Source organism: Aphelocoma coerulescens, chromosome 6 (assembly GCF_041296385.1).
Source record: "Aphelocoma coerulescens isolate FSJ_1873_10779 chromosome 6, UR_Acoe_1.0, whole genome shotgun sequence".
NCBI classification, from domain to species: Eukaryota; Metazoa; Chordata; class Aves; order Passeriformes; family Corvidae; genus Aphelocoma; species Aphelocoma coerulescens.
In genome coordinates this window covers 16815427-16843093 of record NC_091020.1, presented here as the reverse complement: position 1 = coordinate 16843093, position 27667 = coordinate 16815427, and the positions used below count along the sequence as shown (strand labels likewise).

At 46.0% G+C, this 27667-nt stretch overlaps 1 protein-coding gene across 2 annotated transcripts in view; it reads right to left on the bottom strand.

Moving 5' to 3' along the window:
* Nucleotides 1-26297, bottom strand: part of PDLIM1 (PDZ and LIM domain 1) — a 44314-nt gene extending 18017 nt beyond the window's left edge. Inside the window, exons 1-3 of one of the 2 annotated variants that reach the window (XM_069019456.1) lie at nucleotides 26134-26297; nucleotides 14137-14288; nucleotides 4280-4364 (exon numbers count right to left, since the gene is read on the bottom strand). In XM_069019456.1, coding sequence (XP_068875557.1) covers nucleotides 4280-4364; nucleotides 14137-14288; nucleotides 26134-26229 — 333 coding nt within the window. In that variant the 5' untranslated portion in view covers nucleotides 26230-26297. The remainder of the gene's footprint in view (nucleotides 1-4279; nucleotides 4365-14136; nucleotides 14289-26133) is intronic. The other variant, XM_069019455.1, reaches the window with a different exon arrangement.
* Nucleotides 26298-27667: the final 1370 nt, after the last annotated feature.

Here is a 27667-nt window from a genome sequence, read left to right as displayed (position 1 = left end):
AAATAAAATACACAAGACGGAAACAATGACATCACTCTGCAAGGAAAAGGATGAGCACAGGACAGACACTTTTAAGAAGGAAGACAGAATTGGCTGGTCTGTTTCTCTCATCCTAAAAATACCCTGATTCACCCTCAGAGCTCCTCCAGCTGCTAACCTCTGTCTGAAGGTTATTTCTATTAAATAAAAAATCCTTATATTTGAAAGCTCTTACTTCTTGTGATTAAGAAGAAGCTGAACTATCCACCTCAAACCAAGAATTTTCAATGACATTCTCAAGGTCTGATGTTAATATTTGTGCCGTATTGCAAGGAGGTATATAGCCTTCAGGGAGATGGACAAGTTTTTTGGAGACAGTCCTGGTGTTGACTGCCCTTGAAGGTGGACTCTCTCAGCTCTTTCCCTACATTAGCTCACTCAGCAAAAACTGAGACCTGGACCCCACTGGCATCTGTGTCTTACAAAAAAACCCACCCCAAAACAAGACAAAAATACTCAAAGAAACAGAAAAACAAGACAGAACCCAGGTCTGACAAGACCTAGCACTGTCAGAGGATATAGTTTTATTGTACCAAGGGGCAATACAGCCCTGCACATAGGTACTGATCTTACTGCCTGGCCCAAGATCACCAGAGAGCATGGCTGACTCGAAGTTAGGCTGGCCTCTGGTCAGTATCATAAGCCTTACAACTACCTTAGTCACCAAGTAACTTGTTCTCTCTTGCTGTGATTGCTTTTCTCAAGAGACATTAAGCAGAAGGGAGAGGCAGACATGTTATTTTAGTCTTTCCCACTGTTGTGAGGAAAAGCTCTCGATGGGAAAATGCCACTGAGCAATCACCCTTAGGATCTGGGTTAGAAGTGCAAGTGAAATAACTGAGTAAATATGCTAAGAAGACTGTCATTTCCTTCCTCTAATGTTGCCATGGGCACCAAAACAAAGCTAGGTCAGCTGCTGAGCCATCACCACCAACAAGCTGCTGCACCTTTTGACGAAATGGAATTTTGTCATCACTCTTGCCTCAGTTTAAATTAATTTAGAAGGATAAGGATAATGGCAATGAAATAATAGTAAGACTGCAGCTCTTTCATGGGCAAAGATCAGCTTAGACAATGAAGTCAGTCTTTGGACTCAGGACTTCGGGGAATGCATGGGAGGTTGTAGAATGCCTTTTTATTTTCCAAAGGCAAATAAAAGTATCTTGAACTTACATTCCAAGTAAGGCAAAACACTTCCACAGGCATGATGCAGTATGTCACCAAATATCAGCCTCCAAATGGATTACAGCAGTAAACAAAGAGTCCATTACAAATGGGGTAAAAAATCCTTAAGCAGGGATCTTAAAATATGTACCTAGTTACAGACAGGCTCTTAAGCACTAGTTCCTGAGAAAAACTGAAAATTGTTACTTTGCAAGATTTTTTGCAAGGACCTAGTAGCTACATCAATAAAATAGGAAGATGAAATGAAGGTGGAGAAGCATGAAAAATTTCAAAGATACCAAAGGTAGGAGAGGCAATATCTAACAAACTAATTATAAGCAAGATGGTAATATATCTGAATAAGTCAATTTCTACAGCAAGGGTTTTAAAGTTTTTTTTTTGAGCCTGAAGTAAGGCTATTCACATGTATGATTTTATGTCTGCATTCAAAGGGCTATGTGCAAAGCCAATGAGAACCATTGTCAGAGGACCCTGGATCAGGACTTAAACAAACCACTTGGACTCAGCACGTCCTATTTTCTTTGGTAAGTGAATTAATAAGTGTTCTGCACTAGACTGTTGCCAAGAAAAGCAAATATACTGTTTTCACTGGCCAGCAAGTAAAAAAACCTGAACAGCTCAGCACTGCCTTCGAAGATTCAGCTCTACTCACAGCTTCAACCAGTCCTGCTGGAAAAATGAGATCAGCATCTTTGTGGTAAAATTCGTAGCAGTTTGCCATGTTGGTATACATACACACATAATCCTCTGCACTCTGCTACTACTGCTTTGCAGCAGGCCTGGCCAAAACTCCTGATGATGCTGCAAAGACACAGCTCCAGAGTGACTTAGCCAACACTTGCCACAGCTCCAGCAGGAATCAGCGTGCTCTTCTGTTCATGCTCCAAACAGAAAGACCTTGCTACAAAACTTACTTGCTGCAGTCAGCTCCTGAAAAAGGAAATGGGAAAAAAGCCCCAAACAACCCACCAAACAAAAATCCCCACAACCTTACAACTTGATGGTGTTCATGACACTTTGGCACAGCAGGTTAGGATGTTCAGGCACTGTTATGCTGTAAGAGTAAATAGGAGCTTGTGGTTTGGAGACATGATACGTCTCCCCTCACACTGCTGAACTCCCATTTGAGTACGCAGCAAGCAAAGCCCTTTGAAGTTAAGCCCAGTGCTCTGAACAGCAGCAAGCCCCACTCACATAGGCAACTGCAAATGATTTAATCTGCTTTATTTTAAAGGAAGGGAATAAGAAAAGGCAAGACTTCTGTGAGTTTATATGTTCCTTTTACACCAGGAAATAACTCTTCTAGCATCAGCCATCGAAGGGGTCAAAGCCTAATTTTCAGGCAACCGTTGATTCTTAGCACAAGATTAAGACAATGGTCACTGCTCAGAGATAAACTCTTTAACACAAATTTTCCACACTCAGTTGTACATCAAGTTCTCCTGCTCAAGTCAGTTACAGGTTGCTACCAATAAATTCAGTTGTACTATGGTTACAAACTAGCAGTATCAGGATATCTATCCAAAGGCCAGAGCTAGAACCAGGACTAAGACTGAGGTGAGAATTTAGGAAAGGATGTGCTCCACCATCAGCATTACTGCTAAATCCTGACCATCTATCCAGGCTGGACTGAGAAGAAAAGTGTGGTGGGGCAGTGAGTGACAGGGGGCTGCAGAAGCAGGTTTCTTGCTGCAGTTAACTAAAATTAGTGAGCTACTTTAAAATCCTGCTTAAGGCATGTGTTGTGCCCTATGTTTAATTTTGTGGCACTTAGCTAAATTCTTGCTAATGGCTGCATTGGGAAATTGATCTCTAGGATTGCGTGTCCTGCTGAATTAAAAGACAGCTCTCTGCATCCTTGCAGCAAAGCCTCAGTGCAGACTCTGCCCTGCTCCTTGGGCAAGAGATAGCCCCCAAGTCCCAAGGTTGAAGCACAGCCTTTCCAAAACCTGAGCAGCAGAAGACAGACCAGATCTCAGCTCAACAGTGTCACAGACAGGTGTCACCACATGGCTCCAGCTCAAACTAAGTCCAAATAGCTCAGTCTCACAGTGTGCCTTGGCAGAGTTATGAAATACCTGGAGAATGCCGTACTGAATTCTAGGGCCAAGCAACACAGAGAAGCTTGACATGAAAGAGAACATGGACAGATCCCAGGCCAAGGTCTGGGCAGGGTGTTGCTGCACATGTGCTGCTTTAGTCTCAGGTCCTTTCCAACTGAAACAGCCCTATTAATGCTTAATTAATTGCAGGGTCAAACTAGTTCTACAATCTACTTATTTTGCTAGAAAGACTCACGTGGCATGTATGCTAGGGCCAGAATCCACTGGGGCCATGTCATTGCCCCAGTGAAAATCCAGAGGAATGCCACTGATTTTAATGTAGTTATTATAGATTTTTTTGCAGTAAATCTAGCCCTGGCGATGCCCTTGCACAAATCACTGTTATTACTACGTTTACTTGACAGAGGCAGCAGACCAATGAAGCCAGGCTGCCAACAGCTTACAAACCCAACTTCCTAGACAGAGGCTGCATGATCTGCCACACAGATAAAAATGTAAGATGCTGGTGTACTTCTCTTCCACTTTCTCCACAGGTAGACTGCTAAGGGATTGCTGAGTAAAATTTAAAAATCCAAACCAAAAGAAAACACTGTAAGAGTGAATAATATTCCTCGCCCCTCAAGACTTTTCTCTCTATGAAAATCAACTGGCTTAGCACAGTAGCAATGATTTCCTGAGCCACACCTCTACAGTGCTGTCTGTGCCCTGTGGTAGGTGTGAGCATGCCGATGGTAGGAGACACCTCTGACCCAAGCAGGTTACCTTTGGCATGGTACCTGATTAGCTCTCCACAGCAGCAGGCTTCTCACCATGAGGGAGTCTGTCTCTCAAGGCCTCCAAGGGCTGTATGACCTCTTGATAGTATGGGGCATGATGCTATCTCCAACAGGATTCACAGAGTGGCACATGCTCAGCTCCTTGGAGGATCAGGCCAGGAACTTCTCTCACAGGAGTAAGCAGGAACAAGAGCAGACAGTTATTCCAGTACTTACCTGTGGCTCAGAGGCCAGATTCATCTTATAAGGATGCGTCTTTCCCTCCTCGTTTACAAGTGGTGACCAGACTTTCGCCTCCGTTCTGCAACACAAAAATTTTGAGTAGTTAATGTTTCCATCAGTGAGCACTGTTATTGTTATTAAAAGACTCAAAGTTCATCAATTTCTCAAACATTTCCACAGTCTCTTGTATATATAGCACAATCCACATCAGGAGCAATCTTCACAGCCTCGTTTTAGGCACACAACATAGGTGGCTTAGATATGAGGTCCTTGGAGCAAGACAAGATCTCAGCAGTGACTGCCCTGGCTTATCCTTTGTGACCCCACAGGCAACACAACAGGCATGGGCTCCCACCCAGGCTGTCAAGCTGGCGGTTACCCAAAAGCAGAAGCTAGAGATATCCCTTAGATGCAGATCCCTTAATTAAGTGGGACAATTCAGATTGTTTCAGCTTTTATGGATAGCCAGGAAAAGGAATGATTATTGTCTGTATTGACTATACAGAGAACATTTTGTTCTTGGGGTTGGACTGTCCTGGAGATAAGCTAGAAATATTTCTTATATTTGGGTCTCCAGAATTTTCTTCTTATTTATAGTGGCATCCATGTTGAATAAACAGAAGCTTTTGGGAATAATGAAAAAAAAATCCCAGCCTGCAATGGGACTGAGAACTGAGACAAAATCATGTGACAGAGAACATCTACATAACCTTTACTGGCCTGTGGTCTGCCCCAATTACGCACAGCAGTCTGAAACACAAGTCAAGATCTACAACTAAAACCAACTGATTTTACCATCATCGTTGTGGAATTTTGCTGTGTCCCAAAGAATGACAAACAAGTGGTGAGGAAGAAGTGGAGTGCTTAGATTTGCTTGAAATACCTCGTGGGAAACATACGGTACCTACATTTCTCAGAAGTACAGACAGTAGTTAGCATCTCAGACGGACCAAACAGTGCCACTGTTCCCAAATTTTTTAATAGTAGTGAATGAGTGACTGCAGTATTGTTGAATGAAAACTGCTGTTCAGTGCTAAACATCGCATCATGCAGCAAACAGATGGCCGATAAACTCTCAGGATGAGGTCTGAAAACCATGTCCTGTGCTGTTGACAGGAGTCCTTTCTGGAATCTGCAACTGCAGATAGATGTACTTCCTAGGTATTTGTGGGTCAAGGACTAGCTATAATTTAAGTACTTAGTTAGCAAAACAGGAATGCTTCCACTAAGAATTAACTGAAAGAGATTTTCCAGTTAAAGGAGAAAGAGACTAGAAAAATAAAAGGCTTCTAAAACTGACAAAGGATGGAGAAACAAAGCTATCCACAACATATTCGGTCCAGTCTGCACCATTCCTCTAAAGGCCCTCCAAAGTCATAACATTTTTTAAACAGCCCAAACTTAGCTGAGATGCACATATACATCCCAGATATTTGCTGCATAAATAGTATTTTAATATTTGCATCCAGAGTGCAACTCAGTGGGAGGAGATGGGAGGCAGCATTCTCAATCAGGGAAGAGGAAGAGTTTTATTGACCTGCTATTCCCTTTATTGTACTGTGGACTTTACAGAGAAGAAACCTGAATGAAGTGTGCTGCGCTGTACCTCCTTTCACAGGAAAAGTACAAACACACAGCTCACACCAGATGTCCTTTATGGGTATTCAGGTACAGCAAACCTTTGACTCTTGGTTATTGCATCGTGCAAGCCCAGCTGATACCTGACAACCTATGCCACTCAAATGCTGCTGTCTGGCAAACTGAGGCACACACGGACAAGGATGACTGTAACAGCTGCATGGTATCAGATCCACACCAATCTGATCATCATCTTGTCACAACAGCTGCTGTTATTGGATGTCCAACATGTCTCAAGTGAATAAAAAACAACCATTCTCTCCTTGATTCTGGCAACCCATGATGAGGAACCAACAATTCCACCCAGATTATGGCTATCAAGCCTCACAAAGTCACACCCATTTCTCAGATGGCTGTATTTTCCACACCTGAAGACTGTTTGCACATAAGGGAGCAGCCTGTTGACCAATACAAAGCCTTATTCCTTGAAACTGTTTGGAGATCATGTATGACCAAGTTTCATCTCCTCTGGAAAAACAGGGGACACAGCAAAATATATGGAAATAAGACACCCAGCCAGCCAGGCTATAAGCAAAGGGACATTGGCTGGAGATGAAAAAGCAGCTCAGAGAGCAATAAACACTTCAGCTGACTTCTAGCATGAGGCATCCCTGTGCCAGTTCTCACAGCAGTGATCTAAGAACTTTTGTAGCATTTTCTTTTACTTCAGTTTACTACCAGCTTTCAGAAGCACCAGAAGGCTTTATTCAGACTGAAAAATTTAAGCCTAGAGCAGGCCAGTGAATGAAGACAGAACAGAAACTTCTCCTCAGGCACTTGTTTTCATCCCACTGCCCCTCACTCAATGCATTTGAGGTGCTGGTAACACAGCACATTAGTCTTCATTGAAGGGGAGGCAATTATGGCCAACTACTGCAGCCCACAGGTGGTTTTGAGCAGATTTTTCACCTTTATTTATAAGCAAGGCAAATAGCTCAAGTTTGTTCCCCAGACTGCTGCCATTCTACTCTGTCACTGGATATAAATGGAAGCAGCAAGGTCACTCCAAGCTTTATTTTCAATCCAGTCTAAAAGTTATCCAAACAGAAATGTTAAATAGGCCATGCATCTGTCCCTCTAAGGCAGGGAGGATAAAGCTTCCCCTTGTCTTCACAACAGCTGCAGCAGAGCCCCTCAGCCACTCTCAGCAGCCCATTTATGGCCCCAGCGAAGCGGAAAAAGGACACAGCTTTGCCCTCCCTGGCTTTACCCAGCAGGCCTTCCAAGGCACATGCCCCATCCCGCTGCCATCCACCACATGTGGAGCCCATGGTCGGTGGGTGTTAGGTAGGACCACTATGGTCCCAGCTCTCAGCAAGGGTTTCCTGGCTCTGCTTCTTGTATCAATGCCTGTAATTCTACTGAAGTGTGGCAGGAGGAAGAAAAAGAGCACCTAAAAGTTCACCTTATGCCCCACTACTGGCCCAGGGCTTACTTTCTGCAGCACTGGGAAGTGTGGGCACCAGGCACAGACAGCAGGGCAGATTAGACTCACCATATTTGGATCTTATCTATATGTTTTCATATCTTAGTTTTACAAAGTAGGGAACAGGAGTCACAGTAGAGAGCTAAAGCCAGCTTTGGTAACAGTACCCTCAGTCCACACCAGGCTGCTACTGGTAATGGCTTTTTGGAGGATTTTTTCCCCAAATTTGAGGGAGAAGGCCTCCAGCCAAAAAACCACCTCCATGCTCCCCTCGGCAAGGCTGTACCCCTGCCACCGAGCACAGCCATGCTAGCAGGGCTGCCAGACCTGCCTCTCCACTGGTGGAGGGGCTGGATGTCTAACAGCCTGCTGGGGAATCCCACCCTGTCTGGTGAAAGCCAGAGGCTTTGGCATCCTTGTCAGATCTCAGAGATTCATGATAAACTGATGAATATTTATTTTATAATATAGTTTCTAATGCATATTCTTTCAAATGAGACTCCATCAAAGAGCAACACTCAAACGGAGCAGGAGACAAAAACATGACACAAACAAGCCTGAGAATGAGGGTCAAGCAAGTTAATTGCACGTACATGTATATACAAACTTCATCATGTTTGCAGTTTACATTTCCATGCTGTTTCCTTACTACAGGATAGAGAGTAACCAAGACAGTGCCAGGGAATGAGCCATGCATCTCCTGTTTCATCCTGGCAGAAACCAAGACCCAAGATTAGAAAGAAATTTCTCTGATGCTAGTTTGGATGCAGAGGTACTGGTAGGAAAAGAAGGAAGGAAACTGCATGCAAGTCAAGGCAGGAATCTGGAAAGGTATTTGTGAAACAACACTTTTCAAGCAGCTTGGCTTGAACATGATGTAACATAAACATTACAAGAGCCTGGATTTTGCTATCAGTGCTTTGCATGCAAAAGCACTGATTCAAGGGAATCCACAGCTTCAAGGGAAAATTCAGAGCTGGAAAATGAGGGTCTAATTCTTTGTGCCAAGAACTGTGTAATTTCCATAAAGAAGAAAGGCACATCTACATTCTCATTTCAAACACTGGGATAGACACAACTAAGATACCAAAGTAGGAAATAAACGGAAAAGTTTCTTGTGCAGCACAAAAGTTTTTGAGCTGAAAAATAAGGAAAGACCTAAAGAATTTATCTTTCGCAATCCTCTCACCAGAGTTTTAGACAGGCATTTTAATAATGTTTACAAACTAACTACAAGAGGTCTCAGGCTACCAGGAAGGTACCTTTTAATCAGCCTTTTAGCTACAACAGCTGTCAAATACAGGCCCTTAGCTTTAAACATGAACAGTCACTTTTAACAACCATTCATTAAGGGACATATTCAGTTTGGTAAGCAAAACTGTACTCAGGCTGCATACAGCCTCTTGTCAATTCAAACAGCAATGAGAGTCACAACTTCCTAGAGACAGGAGGCCCCAAATGCATTTCTCCATGCATGGCCCTCTTGTGTTTCAGCTATCTCTTTATACAACCACGAGAACCAAAAACACAACTCCAGTTACACAGATGAAACAACAGAAACTTATCTGGAGCAGGTTCATGACAGCTACAAAGGCTAAGACACACCTGACTGCTCAAACTCACACTGTTCTTGCACTAGCCAGCTGCAGAGTTAACTGCTACTGCCCTGCCAAAGAGGCTGTAAAATCACAACAAATACCAATCTTGATTTGCCAAAATTACTTTGAATGTGTCACTTGTTAGTAAAAGCTGCTGGCATGCACCCACAAGGGCTGGAAGCACCACACCAGCCATGGACAGGTTGGGAGAGGCCATGGAGGGCCAGGCAACCTGCATGGCCTTATATAGCTGCACATTGAGCAGCTGGCTTTTCCCAGGGCCAAAGGAATTATTAGTAAGATGACAGAACTGGAAAACTCTTGGCAGGAAAGCAAAAAAGCAAACGTAAATGAGTCAACGGATTCCACCAACTTCCTAGAACAGAAATCCAAGCCTATTGTGGCTTTGTGCAACTATTCCCCACAGCTCAGACCTAGGAACACATGGAGCAAGCAAGAGTGCAACCAAACCTACCACATAAAATGTAGAGGACACCATACATGTGCCCTCCTCTTCTTCACAAGCATCTACACATGATCCTTTCTGACAATCCATTTAACAGGTCCTGGTAGCAGATCTGACTTCCCTGATCTTAGCACTTTTCAAAGAACAAATACATAGCTTCACTCCTTGGCAGCACTTTCAGCAAACAAAAAGACTATTGCAAACAAAGAAGGTGCACTAACGTATTATAAGCTGGCAGCAGAGTGGCAAAAAAGCAGCTTGAAATTTGAGGAAAATGACAGTAGGAGCAGAACAAGAGATTACACATTTGCAACCCCTTTTCACAGATATTCCCCTCTACCACCCCCAAACTGCCTCCAGACATAAAGGGAAGGACTCACTATAGGAACACTTTCTTTGCTGAAAAAACACCTACATAAACATTTTACCTTTGATTTGCTGAGGGCTGCACAGCTCTACCACCCATCTGGTGACTATAGCCACAGGCAAAGAGGCATTTGTTTTAGAAGTAATTTTCACCTGTGCTGCAATGAATATTTATCTGCTTTTGTACATCTGCAGCTACCACAGAACTGTGTGTCAAATTCATCATGAGCACTTTCACTGACATGGGTGATGCCTGGATCTTTTGACTGTTATGTGAATTTTGTGGTAGCATTTGCTCCTCCTGTACCTTCTTTTCTTTGAATGTTCTGTCAGGGGAAGCATCTTACTCAAAATAAACTAAATTCCCAAAGAAAGTTGATAGCTTTCTCCAATCTGTTGGACACATCTTGCTGCTTACATCCACTAACGGAGAGCAGCCCCAGGCAAGGCTTTGCTCAACCGTAATATGTCAGTGCAGTGATGTTCACGCCCTAATTTGAAAAAAAACCAAAAAAACAACAAAACACCAGGAAAAAGAAGAGTAGCACTTCCCAAAGATTCAAAACTTCATTTTTCCTATGAAGAGACAAAAATCTCCCCGTGAATTTCTCAGTTCAGCAACCAGTTGGGCTTGAGTTGACTGAAGCACTCTGTCTTGAGCTTGATTTTATACTGCTGAAGACAATAATGGAACCTTCACTTTGGTTTCTTGGAAACTACATTTCTCTTGAAACAAAAAGCAAAATGAAAAAACAAACAGAGGCTCAGAAAAGAGCAGGAGCTGCTAGACACAGTGAGTTCAGTGGGAATTCGTTATATACAGCAAGAGTGTTGAACACCCACTTTCGAGGCAGAAGACAGACCTTTAAAACTCTGTTCACAAGTCTAACAGCAAAGGACCTAGCAGTGCCACTCAGAAAAGAGTATCCAGAGAAAGCAATTTGTGGCCGGGTTTTAAACCCTAGGAAATTAAGAGATTTTCCCTTTTGGGTGAAAAAGCAGACAAGGCATGTTTTCTTCACCTAGAAAGCCAATACGTTTTTAATGGTGACTTGTGTTAGACTAGATTTCCTGCCTACAATCTGATCTGAAATATTTTTGGACTGTTACCATCGCTAAGAAAAATAGCGAAACAGGAAACATTGGAATGCTGTTGATATACACAATCAAGCATACAGAGCAAACAGCATTTCCTTTACCAGAAGTGTTTAGGTCCTTTCAGTTCTCTATATTTACACTTCTCTTAAATAATCATTAGTAAGCAAAACATGAAGACATCTTAACTGCTTGGCTATCATTAAAAGAGAAAACAGTTGCCTGTTTGAAGAACACACATGTACAAAGTGTGTTTTGGTTCACAGAAGAGCACATGAAAAAGACAAGCATAATACTGCTATGAAACACTCTCAGAGCCTCCAGCTATTTGCAGCTTAAAGGCTTTCTGCAGCAGAGATACCTCCATCGTATATATTATCCTTTAAAGATTTGTCTTGTACTAATTTACCCACTAGACTCTTCAAGCCACATAGACTCATCACATTTACAGCACAGATACAAATGAAGTCTCCACTGTCACAATGGTGTTGATCCTTTGGTGAAACTGAAACACCTGGTGTGAGCTCAGACCTGTGTATGAAATCCCACCTGGCACAACCTTGCTGCCACACTGAATGCAGGTCAGAGAATATTTAGCATGGATAATCATTTAAATGAGTAATCATTAAAAATTCATCAGCTAGGAATTTAAAAATCACTAAGGATTTATGCTTTCACAAGACATCTCTCTGATGGTGAGTAGAAAAGGACTGGAAGACTTCTCACTCCAGAAAACCTAGCACAGCTGGGACATCCTCACACCAGTTTGTGATGTTCCAACCCACAGAGGTGCTACTCTGTCAGGGCAATGATCTGTGCCAGCACAGCTCCTTGGTACAACCGATTCAGCTAACAAGCTACAACTGCACAGTGTGGAGACCAAACCCAAGGTTTGGTGGTATTGAAGTGCACATGATATACATTCCTTTTCATACTCAGCCAACTACTTACAGAGCTACTTTGACAGAGAAAAAACTTCCAGCTCTGACCTGAATGTATTGTGAGCCCTCCTCACCAACTGTATGGTCAAGCCTTAGCGACAGAGTTGTGCCCACCGAGGCCCAGGAAGCCCAAGCCATACCATTTGGCCAGGTGGCACTCATTTTCCCCAAGAGCCTTCCAACCTCTCCACCTCCGTGGCAATGCCCTTCCCTTCTTCACAGAGGATGTGTGAAGAGGATGTCACAACTACCCCATAGTCTGCTTTCCTCACCCATTTCCTCTACCTTAAGTTGAGCAGGAAGATGAAGCATGGCCCCAGGTCTTTCTCTGTCACCTCTCTAGGCATCCTCTTAGGACTTTTCATTTTAAGGCCTTAGATTGCAAAGTAAAGAAGCGCTCCTCCCTCAGCAGTGAAGACTATGTAGCACTTCTGACCACTGAGTCCAGCTGAGTTTATACCAACACAGTTATGGGGGCCTAGAAGGAGACACTGGGCATTAGGGATAAAATATTCTCAACAAAGTACAACCAGGAAAGACAACACATGATGATGCACACAGATTTTACACAGAGCAATGGATAGTTGTATCAAACCCTAAAGCGGTAAGAAGTCAGATCACTGTTTCACTTCCTTGCAGTTTTGTCACCCTTCTTGGCCTTCTGTCAGCAGAACTCAGTGATCAGAACAGCAGCAGAAGCGTCCAACACACACTCATGCTACCTCATTAAAAGGGGGTCTTGAAGGAGCTTTGTAAACTCAAAGCCCCTGCACAATTTTATACAGCTGTAGATCCAGCTAGAAATCTCTTCCTGGACAGCTTCCACACCCAAGGCCAATGAAATGTGCATAGGGTATCTATAAACTTAACGACTTTGTAATTAACATTAGCAAACACATTTTACAGACTCAGTGATCTGTAAGAGTGAACTTGCCTGCAGGCTGAAAGAGTCCTTGCCTCCCTTCCTCTTTCCCAGCCAGAACCACATGGCACTGGTTTGCCAAGTCAAGAAGCTGGATTTTGGAGAGGAAAAGGAACACTCCTTTGCAGGAAGATTGCATGCTGCTAAGTTCAAGGCCAGTATGAGAAACTCTGGGGTTAACAGGCTGCTGCAATGCTCGCTGCCCATTCACACTGCCTGCACTGTGCTCCATTCTTCCATCTGTGAATTCCCTTAATGAACCATCAGGCTTTTTTTTTTGGCCAAGACCCATCGCTTCTTCCTAAACTGGGATATGCCTGCTGAACTCCTGGCATTGTCTGAGCTATGGTAAAGATTTCTGTTTATCAGAAAGGCCCTGAACAACTGAACCACTGTATCATTTAAGGCGTGCTTTTGCACTCCTTTTGAAAGCACTTCCCCTGCATCTGCCCTGAAATTGATGGATGATCACTCTGAGGGAAAGCAGGCACAGGAAAAACTTGCTCCAGAGCAACCAGAAATGCCACAATGCATCTACCATCTGACTTTGAAAAGTGGCGGTACCTGCAGCTGCAATTCACATCAAAAGGAAGGATAATCCCCAGCACCTTCAAAAAAATCAGGCTCCTGTTCTTTTAAGTAGCAACAGGTCAATGCAAAGTGGAGTCCTGCCCTCCCACCTCCATTTCCTCTCTGTACAAAGACGGCCCAAGAACAAAGCATGGCTAGGGAAAGGAATGAAGTTGTCCATTGCTCTGCAGTTCAAGATGGTGGGAAGGCTGAAGTCAGCCTGTGCTCTACACTAGTGACAGAAATTGTGTCTCAGCTGTCACCCTCCTTTAGTTTTTCAGGACTTGAAGAGACTGATGCCTAAGATGAAACTTTGCTGCACCCTGGGTCGTCGCTGTTTAAGACTGACAGTGCTGTTTGATCAAGAGGCTTCAAAATGCACAACATTTCAGAGGCTGTGCATGGCAGAAACCAGGCAATTAATCGCTCAGAACAACATATAAGTGTATATTTTAACTGCTAAATGAGCGCAACAGGAAGGAAGGTCATCTCTGGTTGCACCTTCTCTGCTATGAGTGAAGTCTTCATGAGACCATCTTTGGTTTCTTGCTGTCAGGAGCCACAGAATAAGCTGACAGACTCTGGCATAAATTATCAGCCAATTCCTCACTTGGAAAGTTGTTTTCATAAGGTCAAAGTGCAGCAAATGCAAGCAGCATCAGGATTAAAGGATGAAATGCAGTTCCCTCTTGCTAGCCAGCACCTACCAGACAAAGCACTGAGAGGTCAAATTAAACCAGCCAGAGAGGCCTACTGTCAAACCAAAACACAGCTGCTGCCCACCCTGCAACCCTCCCTCTCTCCAGCCCAGTCTTGCTCAGCTACGTACCTGCTGACTGTCAGAGTGAGTTCATCTGTGCAAGCCTTGATTTTGTTTTGTGCCTCAAGGTGCGTCATGTTATCTGTGTTCACTCCATCAATGGCTATGATCTGGTCTCCTATACACAAGTTGGCTATTGCAGCTTTGCTGCCTGGAGTCACCTAAGAAAAAACAAAACAAAAAGAGTGAATGGACTTTCCAGGGAGGAGATTTCCATAGCAGCATTTGAAAAACAGTTGGAGAAGTTGTGTTTTTTCTGACTGGTGCCTGGAAGCAAAGAAGTTAAAATTAACAAAAGTAAATTCTCAGCAGAAATCTATCTAGGTCTTTTAGATAGGGGATTTTGTTTTGGCACTCACAGATAGAAATCTGGAGAAAGGACAACAGGTAAATAAAAAAAATAGTATTTTCACTCAAGACAATTCTCATGCTAGAGGGCAAGATCATACAGAAAGGAAATCTGTTCTTTCCTGGACAAAGAAGTGCTCTCTGAAACAGAAGATGCTGAGGACAGACAGAAGTCCAAGTCTCTAAGAACAGAGGTGACAGAAAAGAGTATCAGAGTCATTGCAATACAATCAATGCCAATCACAAACACCTTTGCCTGCATCACAATCTCATTTGTTTCCTTCCTTGAAGGAAAGGTTTGGACTCAAGATTTTGGATTGCTTCTTTAGTTGTAATAATCTGGTTTTGCCCAGGAACAGGTGCAACACACATTTACTGACTTCAGCAAGATCAATCCCAAAGCAGTGCATGATCTGACAAGCATATTAGAAGGGAGAAAGGCATCAGAAACTTCATCTTTAAACCACAAGCTGCCAATAGTATCTGAAAAAGTAGAAGCACCAACCCTCCCAACCAACCACAGCTCACCTTGATACCTTCTGCCATATTGCATCTCCCTTTCCTCTCCATGTGATCCCAGACAGAAGACGCTATGCAGCAATGCTGTCAGTATGACACTCCTCATGAAAAAGGTTCCAGCTAAAACTTGGCATTTTCAAATAAATCAACTAAATGGCTTGTTCATTTTGCCCTACGTCTTTTAAAGAGGTGTCCTCTTAACAACTGAGACCTCTTTTGGCCAAAATTACTGCCTGGGCAGAGGGTGAATAATATCATGTTCGTGGCTTTGCAAACACTACATAAGATTTTGTGCAGTTTTAATGAGTTTGTGAAAGGAGTGTAATGACTTCTATGAGCTTTTGTCCATTATTTAATAGGCCCAGGAAATGAGAAGGGTGGACTGCTCCCAGACATGAGTACAGATTAAAACATGCCTTGCAGCTGAGACATACCTCATTTATGAGCCCATTGCAACTGGTATTCATTCTACACATTCATGCTAGGTTTCAGCATGCCGGAAAGCAGCTGAGCAAACCCAGCAGAGCTTTCAGACATCAATACCTTTCACAAGATTTAGAGATCCCTCCTTACTAGGGTTTGGTTGGCAAATCATTGCCCTCAGGGAAACACTCCCCTTTTAGGGGTGTCACACATTAGCAGCAATCACTCTTTTCCCCGGGCCAAAACTAAGGCTGTTCAGCGCATCTCCTCACAGCTGTAGTGGGCTATTTTCCCCATCCAGAAGAATGATCACAAGATGTTTTTCTTTTTTCACCTCTCGACTAGGAAAGTGTTTCATGGAAAAAGGAAGGACACAGACGTGGATCACAGACCAAGCTACTCAACACTAATCCAAAGAGCTTCAGATGGGTCAGCCAATAATGAATGTCTACCTGCACACCACTTTGAATGCTGCAAACAGTCTCTGAACTGAGAGAGGAAGTGCTGATGAAAACACCAGACAAAGCACCAGATGGATAAAGAAAATCTGATTTAAATGTGAAGATCATCACTTGCCAAGCTGCAGCCGACTGGTGACCTATCAAGGCCACTGAGTGCAATCTGCAGCCACTCCACTGGATTCATTGCCTTGAGAGTGCCTCCGGTAAACCTTATGACAGTGTGTCGTGGTTCAAACCCAGCCAGCAGCCAAGCCCCACGCTGCTGCTCACTCACTCCCCCACCTGCAGGGCCAGGGAGAGAATTGGGAGAGTTGAAGCAAAAAAACTCCTGAGTTGAGATAGACAGTTGAATAGGGAAAGCAAAAGCCACACGCACAAGTAAAGCAAGGAATTAATTCACTGCTTTCCATGGGCAGGCAGGTGTTCAGCCATCTCCAGGAGAGCAGGGCCCCGTCATGCATAATGGTTACTTGGGAAGACAAACACCATCACTCCAAACATCTCCCCTTCCTCCTTCTTTCCCCTGCTTCACATGCTGGCTATGATGTTATGTGGTCTGGAATATCCCTTTGGCCAGTTCAGGTCATCTGTCCTGGCTGGACCCAGACTCCTCATCAGCATGGCAGTGCAAAAAGCAGAAAAGGCCTTGGCTCTGTGATAGCCCTGCTCAACAATAACAAAAACGTCTCTGTATCATCAACCCTGTGCTCAGCACAAATCCAAAACACCACCCTTTTCCAGCCACTGTGAACAATTCTACCCCAGCCAAAACCAGCACACAGGGACAGTTTACAGCTCTGAAGAAATCCTGAGCACTGAAAGTCACCTATAGTCCCATCAGATTTGGGAGCTGTCTTTATAAAAACCATAAGACATATCCCTAAGGATATCATTAAAACAAAAGGAGCCTGCAGGAAACACAGTGTGGGTCCTCTCCTGGCCTCTGGACCTTAACTGAGTCACTTGGTTTCTTGGGGCCTTTATTTCCTCTGCTACCAAAGGAGGGAGAGAGGCACATTACTCAGCCCTGTAAGGAACACCAAGCTCAGTACACTGTTACCATGATTCATTTTCAATCAGACAAGCTGCCAAAGGGTCAGGAACAACAGTGGATTAATGCCAGCACTGGAACACTGCTGAAGACTCAGCCATACAGCTTGCATTTCAAGACTGATAATTACACAATATGTGATAGGCTGGTAGAAATGATCCTGTGTCACCAGGAACAGCTAAGCCACAGCAGCCAGGGATACTGAAATACTGAAGCCTCCTGAAGAACCCCCACGAGCCACCAGGAAGAGCAACCGGCATTCACAGTGACATCTCAGCGCATTGCCAGTGTCAGTTCCCTTCTCTGTCCACAGGAATTTGAAGTGTGAGTGCTCTTCTCCACTAGATTAAGAGCCACTGGTAGCACAAGGGCTATTACATTCACTCAGGTACCACATAAACCTCTCCCCTAAGGACAAGCTACAAGGATGCACAGTAATAAAAAAGAGAAGTGTATCCAAAAGTAAACATGTCTTAAACGCCAGCTGCTTCAGGTCTGGAAATAACTTGCCCTGAAATGCAACCTTCCACAAACTGCTGCCTGCAACATCCAGCTCAGAGTGCCTGCCAGGACCGTTCACAGCAAACATGTCTACACAAGGGCAGGGTACAGAGGGAACCCATCCCCCATCCTTATAGGATGATTTATAGCTACTAATAATGTTCCCTTCCCCCCTCCCAGTAAGGTCTGGGCTTATCTCAGTGCTATCAAGCAAAAGGCGTTTCTGTTATTAAGTGAGGAGCGCAGAGAAGAAAATGTCTGCCACTGGGAAGACATTTTCCTGTTTTTATTTTTGTCACATCCCTGCCTGGTCCATGGGAAGCAGCAGGGGCAGGCATGTGGCTGGGGGAAAAGCAGGCAGAGGTGCTCAGAGCAATGGCAGCTACCAGCCAGCTTACACAAAAGGAATCCAAAAATGAACAAATGCTTCAGGCTAGCTTGCATCCAGTAAATTTTGCACCTGAAACTGCTTTGCTCCTGCTCTCAGATGACCTAAAGCTTTGCCCCAGCTTTGCCTCCTTACCCTTTCCTCTCGACTGAACATGGAGCAGAGACCAGCAGGAGGCAAGGGGCTAGAAGGCAGTGTCTTGCACACCTTGTACAGGTGGGCGACACAGAACTGAGCAGATAAAGCTGCACTTCTGCATGGAAAGGCGAGAAGGGCAGAAAGACACTGCAAGAACAAAACCAGAAAACACAACCTTGCACAAGTCACAGCTTGTGCAAATGCATATTCTCTTGTGTCCTTCAAAAGAGCTCCCTGACTGGCTTGGGCTTCCTCCACTGGGGTTGAGCAGATGGGGACATGGACAGACTCACAAGGCACCAGGAACCTCCCAGTTCCAGAGACACCATAGTTGGGTGAATAAAGCTCTGCACACCTTGTAACATCATGTCCGAGGGCTTCCTTTGGAAAGGAGCCATGCCCTGCCTCGAGGTGATTGCTCCCATGCGATTGGGTAACACTGCCATTAGGCCATTTTGCTGTGGAACAGACAATTCTGAGACACGTGGAGCAGAACTGATTTATACTGTGTCCAAAATAGGTCCCAGAGTGTGCTTATGGTGATGCTCTCTTTGGCTGGTGTTCTGTGTAAGAAATCTGGGCTACTGTAGAAACAATCTAGATACTTACAACCACACACATCAAACTATGTCCTTGATACCAGCTCCGACACATGTGCCAGCATACGGAAGAAACAAATAATCCCCACAATTCATGGGTTTGATTGTGCACTCTTTATTCATGCAAAACTCAATGTAGCAGATAACAGTTTAGACCAGTTACAGGCTTCAACCCCTTTTTTTAAAAGAGGTCCTACAGATTCAGGATTGGTTGGGATAGAAGAAGAAACTACCTTACTTTCTTATACTACAAAGTGAAACTCTGTGCACATGTGCCCCCTTGCACACACACTTTGGGCTCCACCTTGCCAACACCACCAGGACTTTGCAAAGCTCAGATGACCATCTCCCAGGCAGCTTGCTTGCTACTGTTTTCTTGCACTGATGGCCAGCCAGCAAAGAGCTATGAAATATCAAGTCTTCAGATAGTCTTTAGGCAAGTGCATTTACAATAGAAAACACTTTGATTTAGCAGTGGGGAAACATTTGGCTGCTTATTCAGCTCCCAGGACCTCTTTATAAAACTTTTGTGTGTCCAGAGCTTGCCAAACACAACCACATTTTACATTTGATGCAATCCCCTCCATACATGCTACCTAACAAGCTCTGCAGTCCCTGGACAGGGATATACGGTGCCTTTTTTCCCCTCTGCAGGCAAGGATACAAGAGGCAGCAGTGGGTATACTGAGGGAAGCTGCTGCCCACAGCAAATGAGGGGGAGGAAGGGTGGGAAGCCTTTTTATGAAAAGCAGCATAACTCAGCTCCATGTGAGTCAAGATAGCTGGGTGGGTCTGAAATTCACTCAATTTTTTCCGGCCTTCTCCCCTCACCCATTCCGGCACCCTACATGCTCACTCTGTCAGCTCTTCACAGTTTCTCACAGACCCTACAGCCTCCAGCATCACCCATCACTCCACACCTAAACACACATTGCAAGAACTGATGAAGAGATAACAAACAAGAAAATTAGCATCAGCCAAGAAAAAGATCTAGAGAAACTGCACCTATGTGTGTTTGAGAGGAAAACCCAGCTGGGTCGTTGCTGGAAAGGACAGACATGAAGCAACATACTTCCAAGGCCACCAGTGACAACCAGACATCTCTGACATTCAGTTTAATCCTCTCCACCCACACACACTGCTCTTTTACCATGAGTAATGTCCTCAGCGCTGGAGTACTATGCTAAGCAGTCAAAGTTTCTCCCAGCAAAAGCATGCAGCCGGGTCAGCAGAGATCAGAGGGTGTGAGAAAATTCAGACAAGCACGTTCCCCACCCCTTCTCTTTAGGGGAGCAGGAATGATGTGTCAGTTCCTTACAACTGGCTCCAGGAGAGCTCCCTTCAACGCTGCTCCCGTTCTCTGCACCATTACAGTCGGACAAGGCTGCAGCCCAAATCTCACTGGCTGCTCTGTGCTGGCCCAGATCACACCATCACCAGGAGACAAAAAGGAGAAGCAGGTCATACCTCTGGCCGGTGAAACCCCTGAGCATCAGCCCACCCCAGTGGGGTCTGGGCTTCCAGAGCACAAGCTCCTTTGGCAGCCCACCCCTCACCCTCCTGCCTGCCTTCATGCCAGAGGAGCTTTGTCAACCTAGACAGGAGAAGGCATCAGATACTGCACAGAGAGGGCTGACCTCAGCCAGATGGTATAAAAAGGCATAGGTGAGAGGATTTGCTCACAGATGCTCAAATGGTGGTCGAGGAGTTACTCAGCCTTACAGCTTCTTTTGCAACATGCTCCATATCAAAACAAACAAAAAAGAGATTTTTTACAAGACCTCAAAAACAGCTGAGCCTTTCCTGATGGTTCATTTCATCCACTAAATAAATCAACACATCCAGTAATCAGCAACCATCTAAGATACTGTAGTCCAGAACAACATCAATTATTTATGCAGTTAAGGGCTCCTATAATTTCTGTTTATACTGAGAAAAAAAAAAAATCCTCCTGTTATTTTGATGCTGCACCCTTCAAATCCAACTCATTTTATATACCAAATACATTTCTTGAGGAACAAAGTGATTTTTGAGGGTGGAAGGTACCAAGGAGCCTGCAGCCATACATAACTTGACATCTGGGAACAAGCAGATCAGGGAACAAAAAGAACTTTCTTCCTCCCGAAAAGTCCAACATTTACTTTTGTCACCTAAAGTCCTAGGGCTCAAAGCTCTCACATAATGCTGAGGCTGGTACATTCACTCCAAATTTGGAGTTCTCTCTTTAGGTTCTTTGGGGAACTTGTACAGAACAAGGTGGGTCAGACGTCATCAAAAGGGATTATACTGGTCGCAAAGAAGAGGCACAGAGAAAAGGGATGGATCTCCAAAGTTTGGGTGACATCAAGCTGCTACATAACCAACGACAAATTAGTCTGAATATGTGAACTGAGGAAAATACAACCCTGGCTCCTAGGAAAGACAAGAGTATTGCTCCTGCATGTAACTCTGGTAGAAGGCATTTGATTAGTATCCCAGTAACTGTAAAAGTTATTTTCAAGGCAAAAGTGCTCCCCAGACTCAGGAAACTGGACTGGAAAAGATGAAACCTGTCTTGTGCCCCAAAGCACTCTGCCTTTACCCTGAGAAAATTCTGCTGCTTTGCCCTTGCTACAATTAACGATGATTTCCTCTCATCCAAACCCTGGCAGTCAGGGAGATCAGAAAAGTCTTTTTCCTCTTCTCAGCACCCATTTGTACCCTTGAAGCACAGGCTTTTCCAGCAGCTGCTCAGGAAACTGCCAGGATTGATGTGGATATCAAAGTCTGTAGGGGTATAACCTCTGCTCTTCACACCTGGTGTGCTCTGACACAGCAGACAGGACTCCCTCCAAGCAAAGGCACAAGGCAACCTGACGTCCTCTGAACACCAGCCCAGCAATTTCTGCAGGGCCAGAAGCTCTTGGCATGTGACACTAATGTGTTCCACAAGCCCTTATCAGCTGAGTAGTCCTGGAGCAGCTCTGCCTGGCATGGCACAGCAGGGCTGGGGCTGCCGCAGCCCCCACCGCACCCCCAGCCAGGTAAACATCTGAGCAGGAAACATAAAGCCGCCTTCACCTTCCTATAAAGCCCAGCAGCTTTCCCCAGCTGCCTCCCCCTGCCCAGCCAGCCTCAGAACGAGACCCAAGCACAATGCTGGGATTTGCAGTCATGGGCACAAGAGCTGGACTGTGTGGCAGAGGAACTGCTGTCATACGTGTGCACAGTGGGGACCAGTCAAGGCTCGCTGGGCTGAGGAGGAAAGCCAGCCCAACCCTAAATCCTATCACATCCACCACACCCCATGTTTCCTTTGGCAAAGGGAAGGCATTCTAGTTCTACTCTGGGAGCAGAGGGCTGCCCAGAAAGTCCCAGCTCCCTTCACGTCTCAGAAAAATAACCTGCAGCCAGAGTCTCTTTCCATCTGGGGAAGAGGCTGGAGCCCAGCTCCCAGGGCAGTCACTTGTGCCAAAGGGAGGACAGTCTCCCCCTGCCCCATCAAGAGATGCCCCTTTGCAGGGTGTCCCCTACCAGCAGGGCTCTCCCTCACCACCAGCTCTGGGATGTCTTTGCTCAGCTGCTTCCTACAAGGGTGACTGGCTGACAGGGTAAGGAGATCAGCCAGTACCAAAGCTAAACCTGATTTCTTTTCACACAGGATTCAGTCCCATGCTTGATTTCAGACCATCAAGTCCAGTTTAACCGCTAAATCAAGCTTTAAGTTTATAAAGCTGGTTCAGAGGGCCATGCTTAAAAAGAAAACCAACACACTCAAACACCCAACTGTGATCCAATTCCATATTTTATAGAAATTCTGAATTTTTAAAATACCATAAATAGATAAAACATCAGACTAAGCAGGGATGAATTCATGTTACAGTGGTTGAAATCAGCAACAAGCATCTTGTTGGGATTTCATCTTTTTGATGTATTTGCATAACTTGTCTGTCTTGAAACCATTTTTTTTGTTGGAAAATTGGTTTTATAAGAAAATGTCCGGTTTTACAGACTCAGAGAGACACCCCTCCTTAATGGGGCTGGGAGGTTTTTTGACATGACAAAACAGCAAAGCTCTCCTCTACGCATGTTTTGGGTCATTTGTTCAAGATCACTACCACAAACCACAAAATTCATCTCAATAACAAGGTTTATCAGACAGTTCCATGTATTTGACTGGAAACAAAACGCCTCAATGTTTCTCAAAATCGAATGCAACCAAACAGGCAACAGCTCATGTTACCTGAGGAATGGAGGGGGATGGGGTCTGACAACTGTACGGCTTTTCAGACAGCTCCACTTCATCAGCATCTCCTTGAACAACGTGCTGCTTGCTTCCTCCATCAGCTCCCCCATCCTCAATGGGATTTAACTGGGAACTACCCCGTGCATAGGTCAGCTCTACATAAACTATTATTCTCTATGTATTGTGTCTATTCACATCTCAGAAAGAACTTTTCTCAAATTCTACCCCACTGACTCACTGCAGAGTATCACCCAAAGAGCAGTAAAGACAAGGGCCTTTCCTACTCCTGTAGGGCAATCCAGCAGGCTTTGGCCCAGAGTTCATGACACTGATCAACAGAAGTTTGTTTTTTTCTGAACAAAGACTGCAATAAAACATCCACAAGAACCCTGCAGTTTTAAAAAGAAATGTAAGCCAGAAACATCTGTGAAGCATCCCTCCTAAAGAGATGGGAAACTCCACCAGAAAGTCTCATGAGCAGCACTTGTGAAATCCCCATACTCAGCTCTCATCAGGAAGACTGGTCCAACACAACCAAGAAACTAGAAGTGTTCTCACAACAAGATGCTTGTGATGTATTTGAGGCTGAAGCAGTTTTGAACACATATTTCAAGTGCAAAGTGAGGTACAGCAGCGACAAAAGACAAGGTAAGAGCAGCTGTGGAAATGCCACAATCTTTCATCTGCTGCTCCTCCAAGGCACAACCAGACATTGGTAGCATGCAGTCCCTGTCAGACAGAAGGCCTTGGCCAGGCTGCTCTGGTGGCTGCCATGCACATGGCCCCAGTGCTCCTCATCCTTTTTGGACCCAGGACTGCAACACCAAGCTTCAATGACTTCCTCCAGAGAACAATTCCAACCGTACTGCCTCCCACCGACACGACTACACTTAAGTACAGCTGCTCCCCAGCTGACAGGGAAGCTTGAGAAGCCAAAAGCCACTAGCAAGGAGCTGAGGTACAATGGTGATGAGAGCCATAAATACCAAGATAAGCTCTAAAGCTTAACACCATGAGGATGATGGTGCCAGAAGCCAAACCTGAGCTTCTGGCAGGCAATGCAGGCCAAATTTAGGCACCTGGTTCAAAGAAAGCTGCAAGACACCTTGTTCAGGTCCATGAGTGGATGGATGTCTCTCCTGGTGTCCCACAATGCCAGCACATGGAGCAGCATGGTGACCCCATCAGTGCATCTCTGAGACAAGCTCCACTGGCTACATGGGAGGGCACTTACCCCATACACAGCACACCCAAATCACAGCGCTCTCAGTGGCAGTGGCAGGATGATGCTGCTCCCCCACACCCAGGGCAGACAGCCCAGCCCTGTGCTCCGCCACTAACAGTGCCCCTCATGAGCACATCCATGCACCCACCCACCTCCTACCCGCTTGCAGCACAAAGCAAACACACAAGTGATGAGGAGGGAGAGCTGCAACCTCCCATGCTCCCAGGGTGATGCTCTTATCACAGGTTACAGCCTCCCCACCCTCTCACTGCCCTCAGGTAGCTCCCCTATCCCACATCACAGTGGGACCAAGGCCCTCACAATCCCTGGCAGATGTCAGTCCTACGGCCAGAGCTCATCCCATCCTGTGAGGGAAGCAGGGCTCCGTGCCCAGAAACGTCTCTGGTAAAAACACAGGTATCAAATGAAATAAGCAAGAATACCAAAGTTACAGCCCTGTAAAGTCATCACACAAGAAGGATCAGACTCTTTAAAACAGGTCAAAACTGGATCCGATCTTTTTTTTACATGGTAAAGGGAAGACTTGCCAAGAACTTCACTCCCAAGCCCAGGAGACAAATCCAGAAGCCTTATGAGCAAACCACAGGAAAGATTAATGACTTGAAGTCTGGGAAGGGAAATTAAAAGTGTCAGAGGGGCCACAAGAGAAAGCCCTGATAAGAGCTGCTAATTGTCAGCACTTACGTCACCACCATCAGAGAGGCTATTTTATTACATTTTAGTCTCCAGGGTCACAATTTCTCATGAGGTGGTTATTTTTGCCGCTTTGCTGATCTATATCCCTTGGTATGTGCCTATAAGCATTGACAAAGGCGACCAAGAAGAGGTAAGAGCAGTGAGGTAGGGCTTTAGACACCCTTCTGCCTGAGTCTTTTGCTGGAAGGAAATGGTAATTACCATAACAATGAAGTAAATATCACTTCCCTTACAGTAAAGCTGCTTTTATGTCCCAAAAATTCTTTAGAAAAATGAGGCATTATTACTGTAATTGAAAGAGATTACACAGAAAACTAGTAGCTCACCCCCCCCCCCCCCCCCCCCCCCCCCCCCCCCCCCGTGGATTTAACAGCACTTGTGAGCTCTGCCCTTCCTGCAGCTGGCAGCTTCCTCCGTGGCACCCGGGCTCCTTCAGGCAGTGAGACCCCGTGGCAGGAGGCATTTACAAAAATTCACAAGCCTGACCATGCTGGTCTTCTTTAAAGGCAGTTCACGTAAGTTCAAGTTCTGATATATTCCACTTCCCAGAGCCCTTCCTCACCTGGGGCATGCAGGCACTTAAAAATTGTGCAGTGGTGGCAGACGCCAGAGCTCAAGGCTGCCAGCAGCTCGCTGGGTGCCTCTGTTTAGCAGAGGGGAGGCCTGCAGCCAGCGCGGACAAGGCTCTGTGCAGTGCACCCCACGCAGAGCCGTGCAGGGACAGAGCTTGGGGTTCAGGCCCCACACACGAGCCCGTGGTCCCGGTGGCCTGCAGGGCGCGGCGGGGCAGGGCCCAGCTCCCGGCCGGGCCGAGCACCTGGGGTGCAGGTGGGGACGTGGACAGGACAGCGAGGCAGTGAGCACCGGCGTCTTACAGACAAACCCTGCAGCAGAGGAGGGAAAATCCATGTACAACGCTAAAATTGTTTCGATGCAAAATTTTTGTCATTTCCTAACTAATTTCTTTTTAAGGAGGGGCAAGAAGGACTTTGAACAGAGACGGGCAGAGGCAATAAATACACCTTAATACGGCTTCTGTAAACAAAGGCTCTTAACTATACATGGCAAGCAAAGGCGGACGAGCATTCAAGCCACCTCGGTGAGACGGGTTCCCACAGGGTGGGCTGCCAAACCCGAACCAGGGGCTGAGGGGATTCCTGCTGCCTGCAGGGTCCCTATGGACAGGCTGAGGAGGGAGGTTCGGTGGGGAGCAAAGACCCTGGTCTGCTACAGGTGAAGGGGCTGCGTGGGCCACCACTGATTTCTCCAGAAACATAAAACACCCAAACAAACTAAAAAACGGAGGAGAAAAAGACAACCCCATCCCTCGCCCCGGCTTTGCCGTTGTGCCACCTGCCAGCCCGAGTCGACCCCGGCCGCCCCCAGCACCGCCGGCCGCCGCCCACCCTACCCGGGAGATGGCGAGGGGCTGCTCGAAGTCGCGGCCGCCCACCAGGCGGAAGCCCCAGGGCCCGGGGCCCGAGAGCACGATGCGGTGCGTCCCCATGTGCGCGCTGCACCTCGCCGCCGGCCCCAACCGCCTCACCGCCCGCACCGGCCGGGCTCCGCTCGGCCCGGCCCGCCCCCGGCCCCGCCCCGGCTCCCGGCCCGCCCCGGGGGCAGCAGCGCCCGCTCCCCGCCGCCTTCCCGGGTAGGAAGGCGCTGCATCGCGCTTTGGGGTCAGGCCCTCCCGAGGGAGGGCGGCTGGCGGGGTCGGGAATCGCGACGCCCGCTCGCCCGCTCCCTGCTGGCAGGCAGGACAAGCCTCCGGCAGGCAGCCGCACGCAGGAGTGCCCCGGTGTGGCATCTCCCAGGCAAATACTCTCCAGCCTAGAGCAATGTTAACTCCGAAACCTAATGGGGGCGATGGAAATAAGCCCTGCAGTTTCCTCGCCAGGATCTGATGAGTGAGGGCCGAGCCTGGGAAGGGTATTACCTTTCTGCTAATTTATCCCATGTTCACTGATTTAGGTAGCGTTTTGTTTATCTCTAGCCCCTTAAGCACGGTACCACCAACAAAAGGAATTCTTCTATACAGCTTTTCCAGCCAACCTTCTTAGCTGTGATTCAGGAAATACAGTTCTTCCAGTTGCATGTTAAGCCCTCAGTAATCTGGTGGTGGACGAGTGGGAGAGGTTGGTCACAGCAACGGCACTGGTATTTACAACTGGCGTGCAAGCACTGCTGCTTATTTAGTTGATGAATACAGCTCACCCATAAGCAGAACAGCAGCAAGCTGCAGCTGAAGCTGGGATTCAGCCACAGCTGGGGAGCATGGAGCAGGCAGCAAATAGGGATGATGCAGGTCACCCAGGTACTGGTCCTACAAGACACGGCCACAAATGATCCCATCACAAGGCACAGCTTGCTTCTGCAATTCCCTTTTGTGGCTGCACCATTTTTCCTACATTAGCGTGTCTTTTCACAGGCTATTTCTTTCCAGGGTCCATGCGTCCAGACTATTAATCTCATCTCTAGCAAAGAGAAGTAGTTCTTCCACCACATCATTACACATCTCATGGCAGTGAAGAAAGTGACACGGAGGGCTCATTTGCCCCAGGGTGTGTGGGATTTCCAGAGGGCTGTTGCACACTGCTGGGTCATCTTCTCCTCTCTGCTTGCCCAGCTTCTGCAGTCACTAGCACCTCTAGTTTCCTTACCTTAGATTCGGTTAGAGAGTGACATCAGGAAATACCAGCGTTCAGCAGATACAGATGAGTTTCTCCCCTCCCTGACCAGGGTGCTGTAAAGCAAAGGCAAGCAGTGCTTGTCATTGCAGCAAAGCCATGATCAGGCTGCCCTTTGGATTTTATATAAAGTGACTTGTGAAACAAAAAAGGGCTTGTATCTGTGTGCTAAAAACATGTAAAATAGCTTGAGGCTTTTGCTGTCCTGGTAGTTTGGTTTTAGGATTGGCTTGTTTATAGTTTGACTTCCTAAAATCA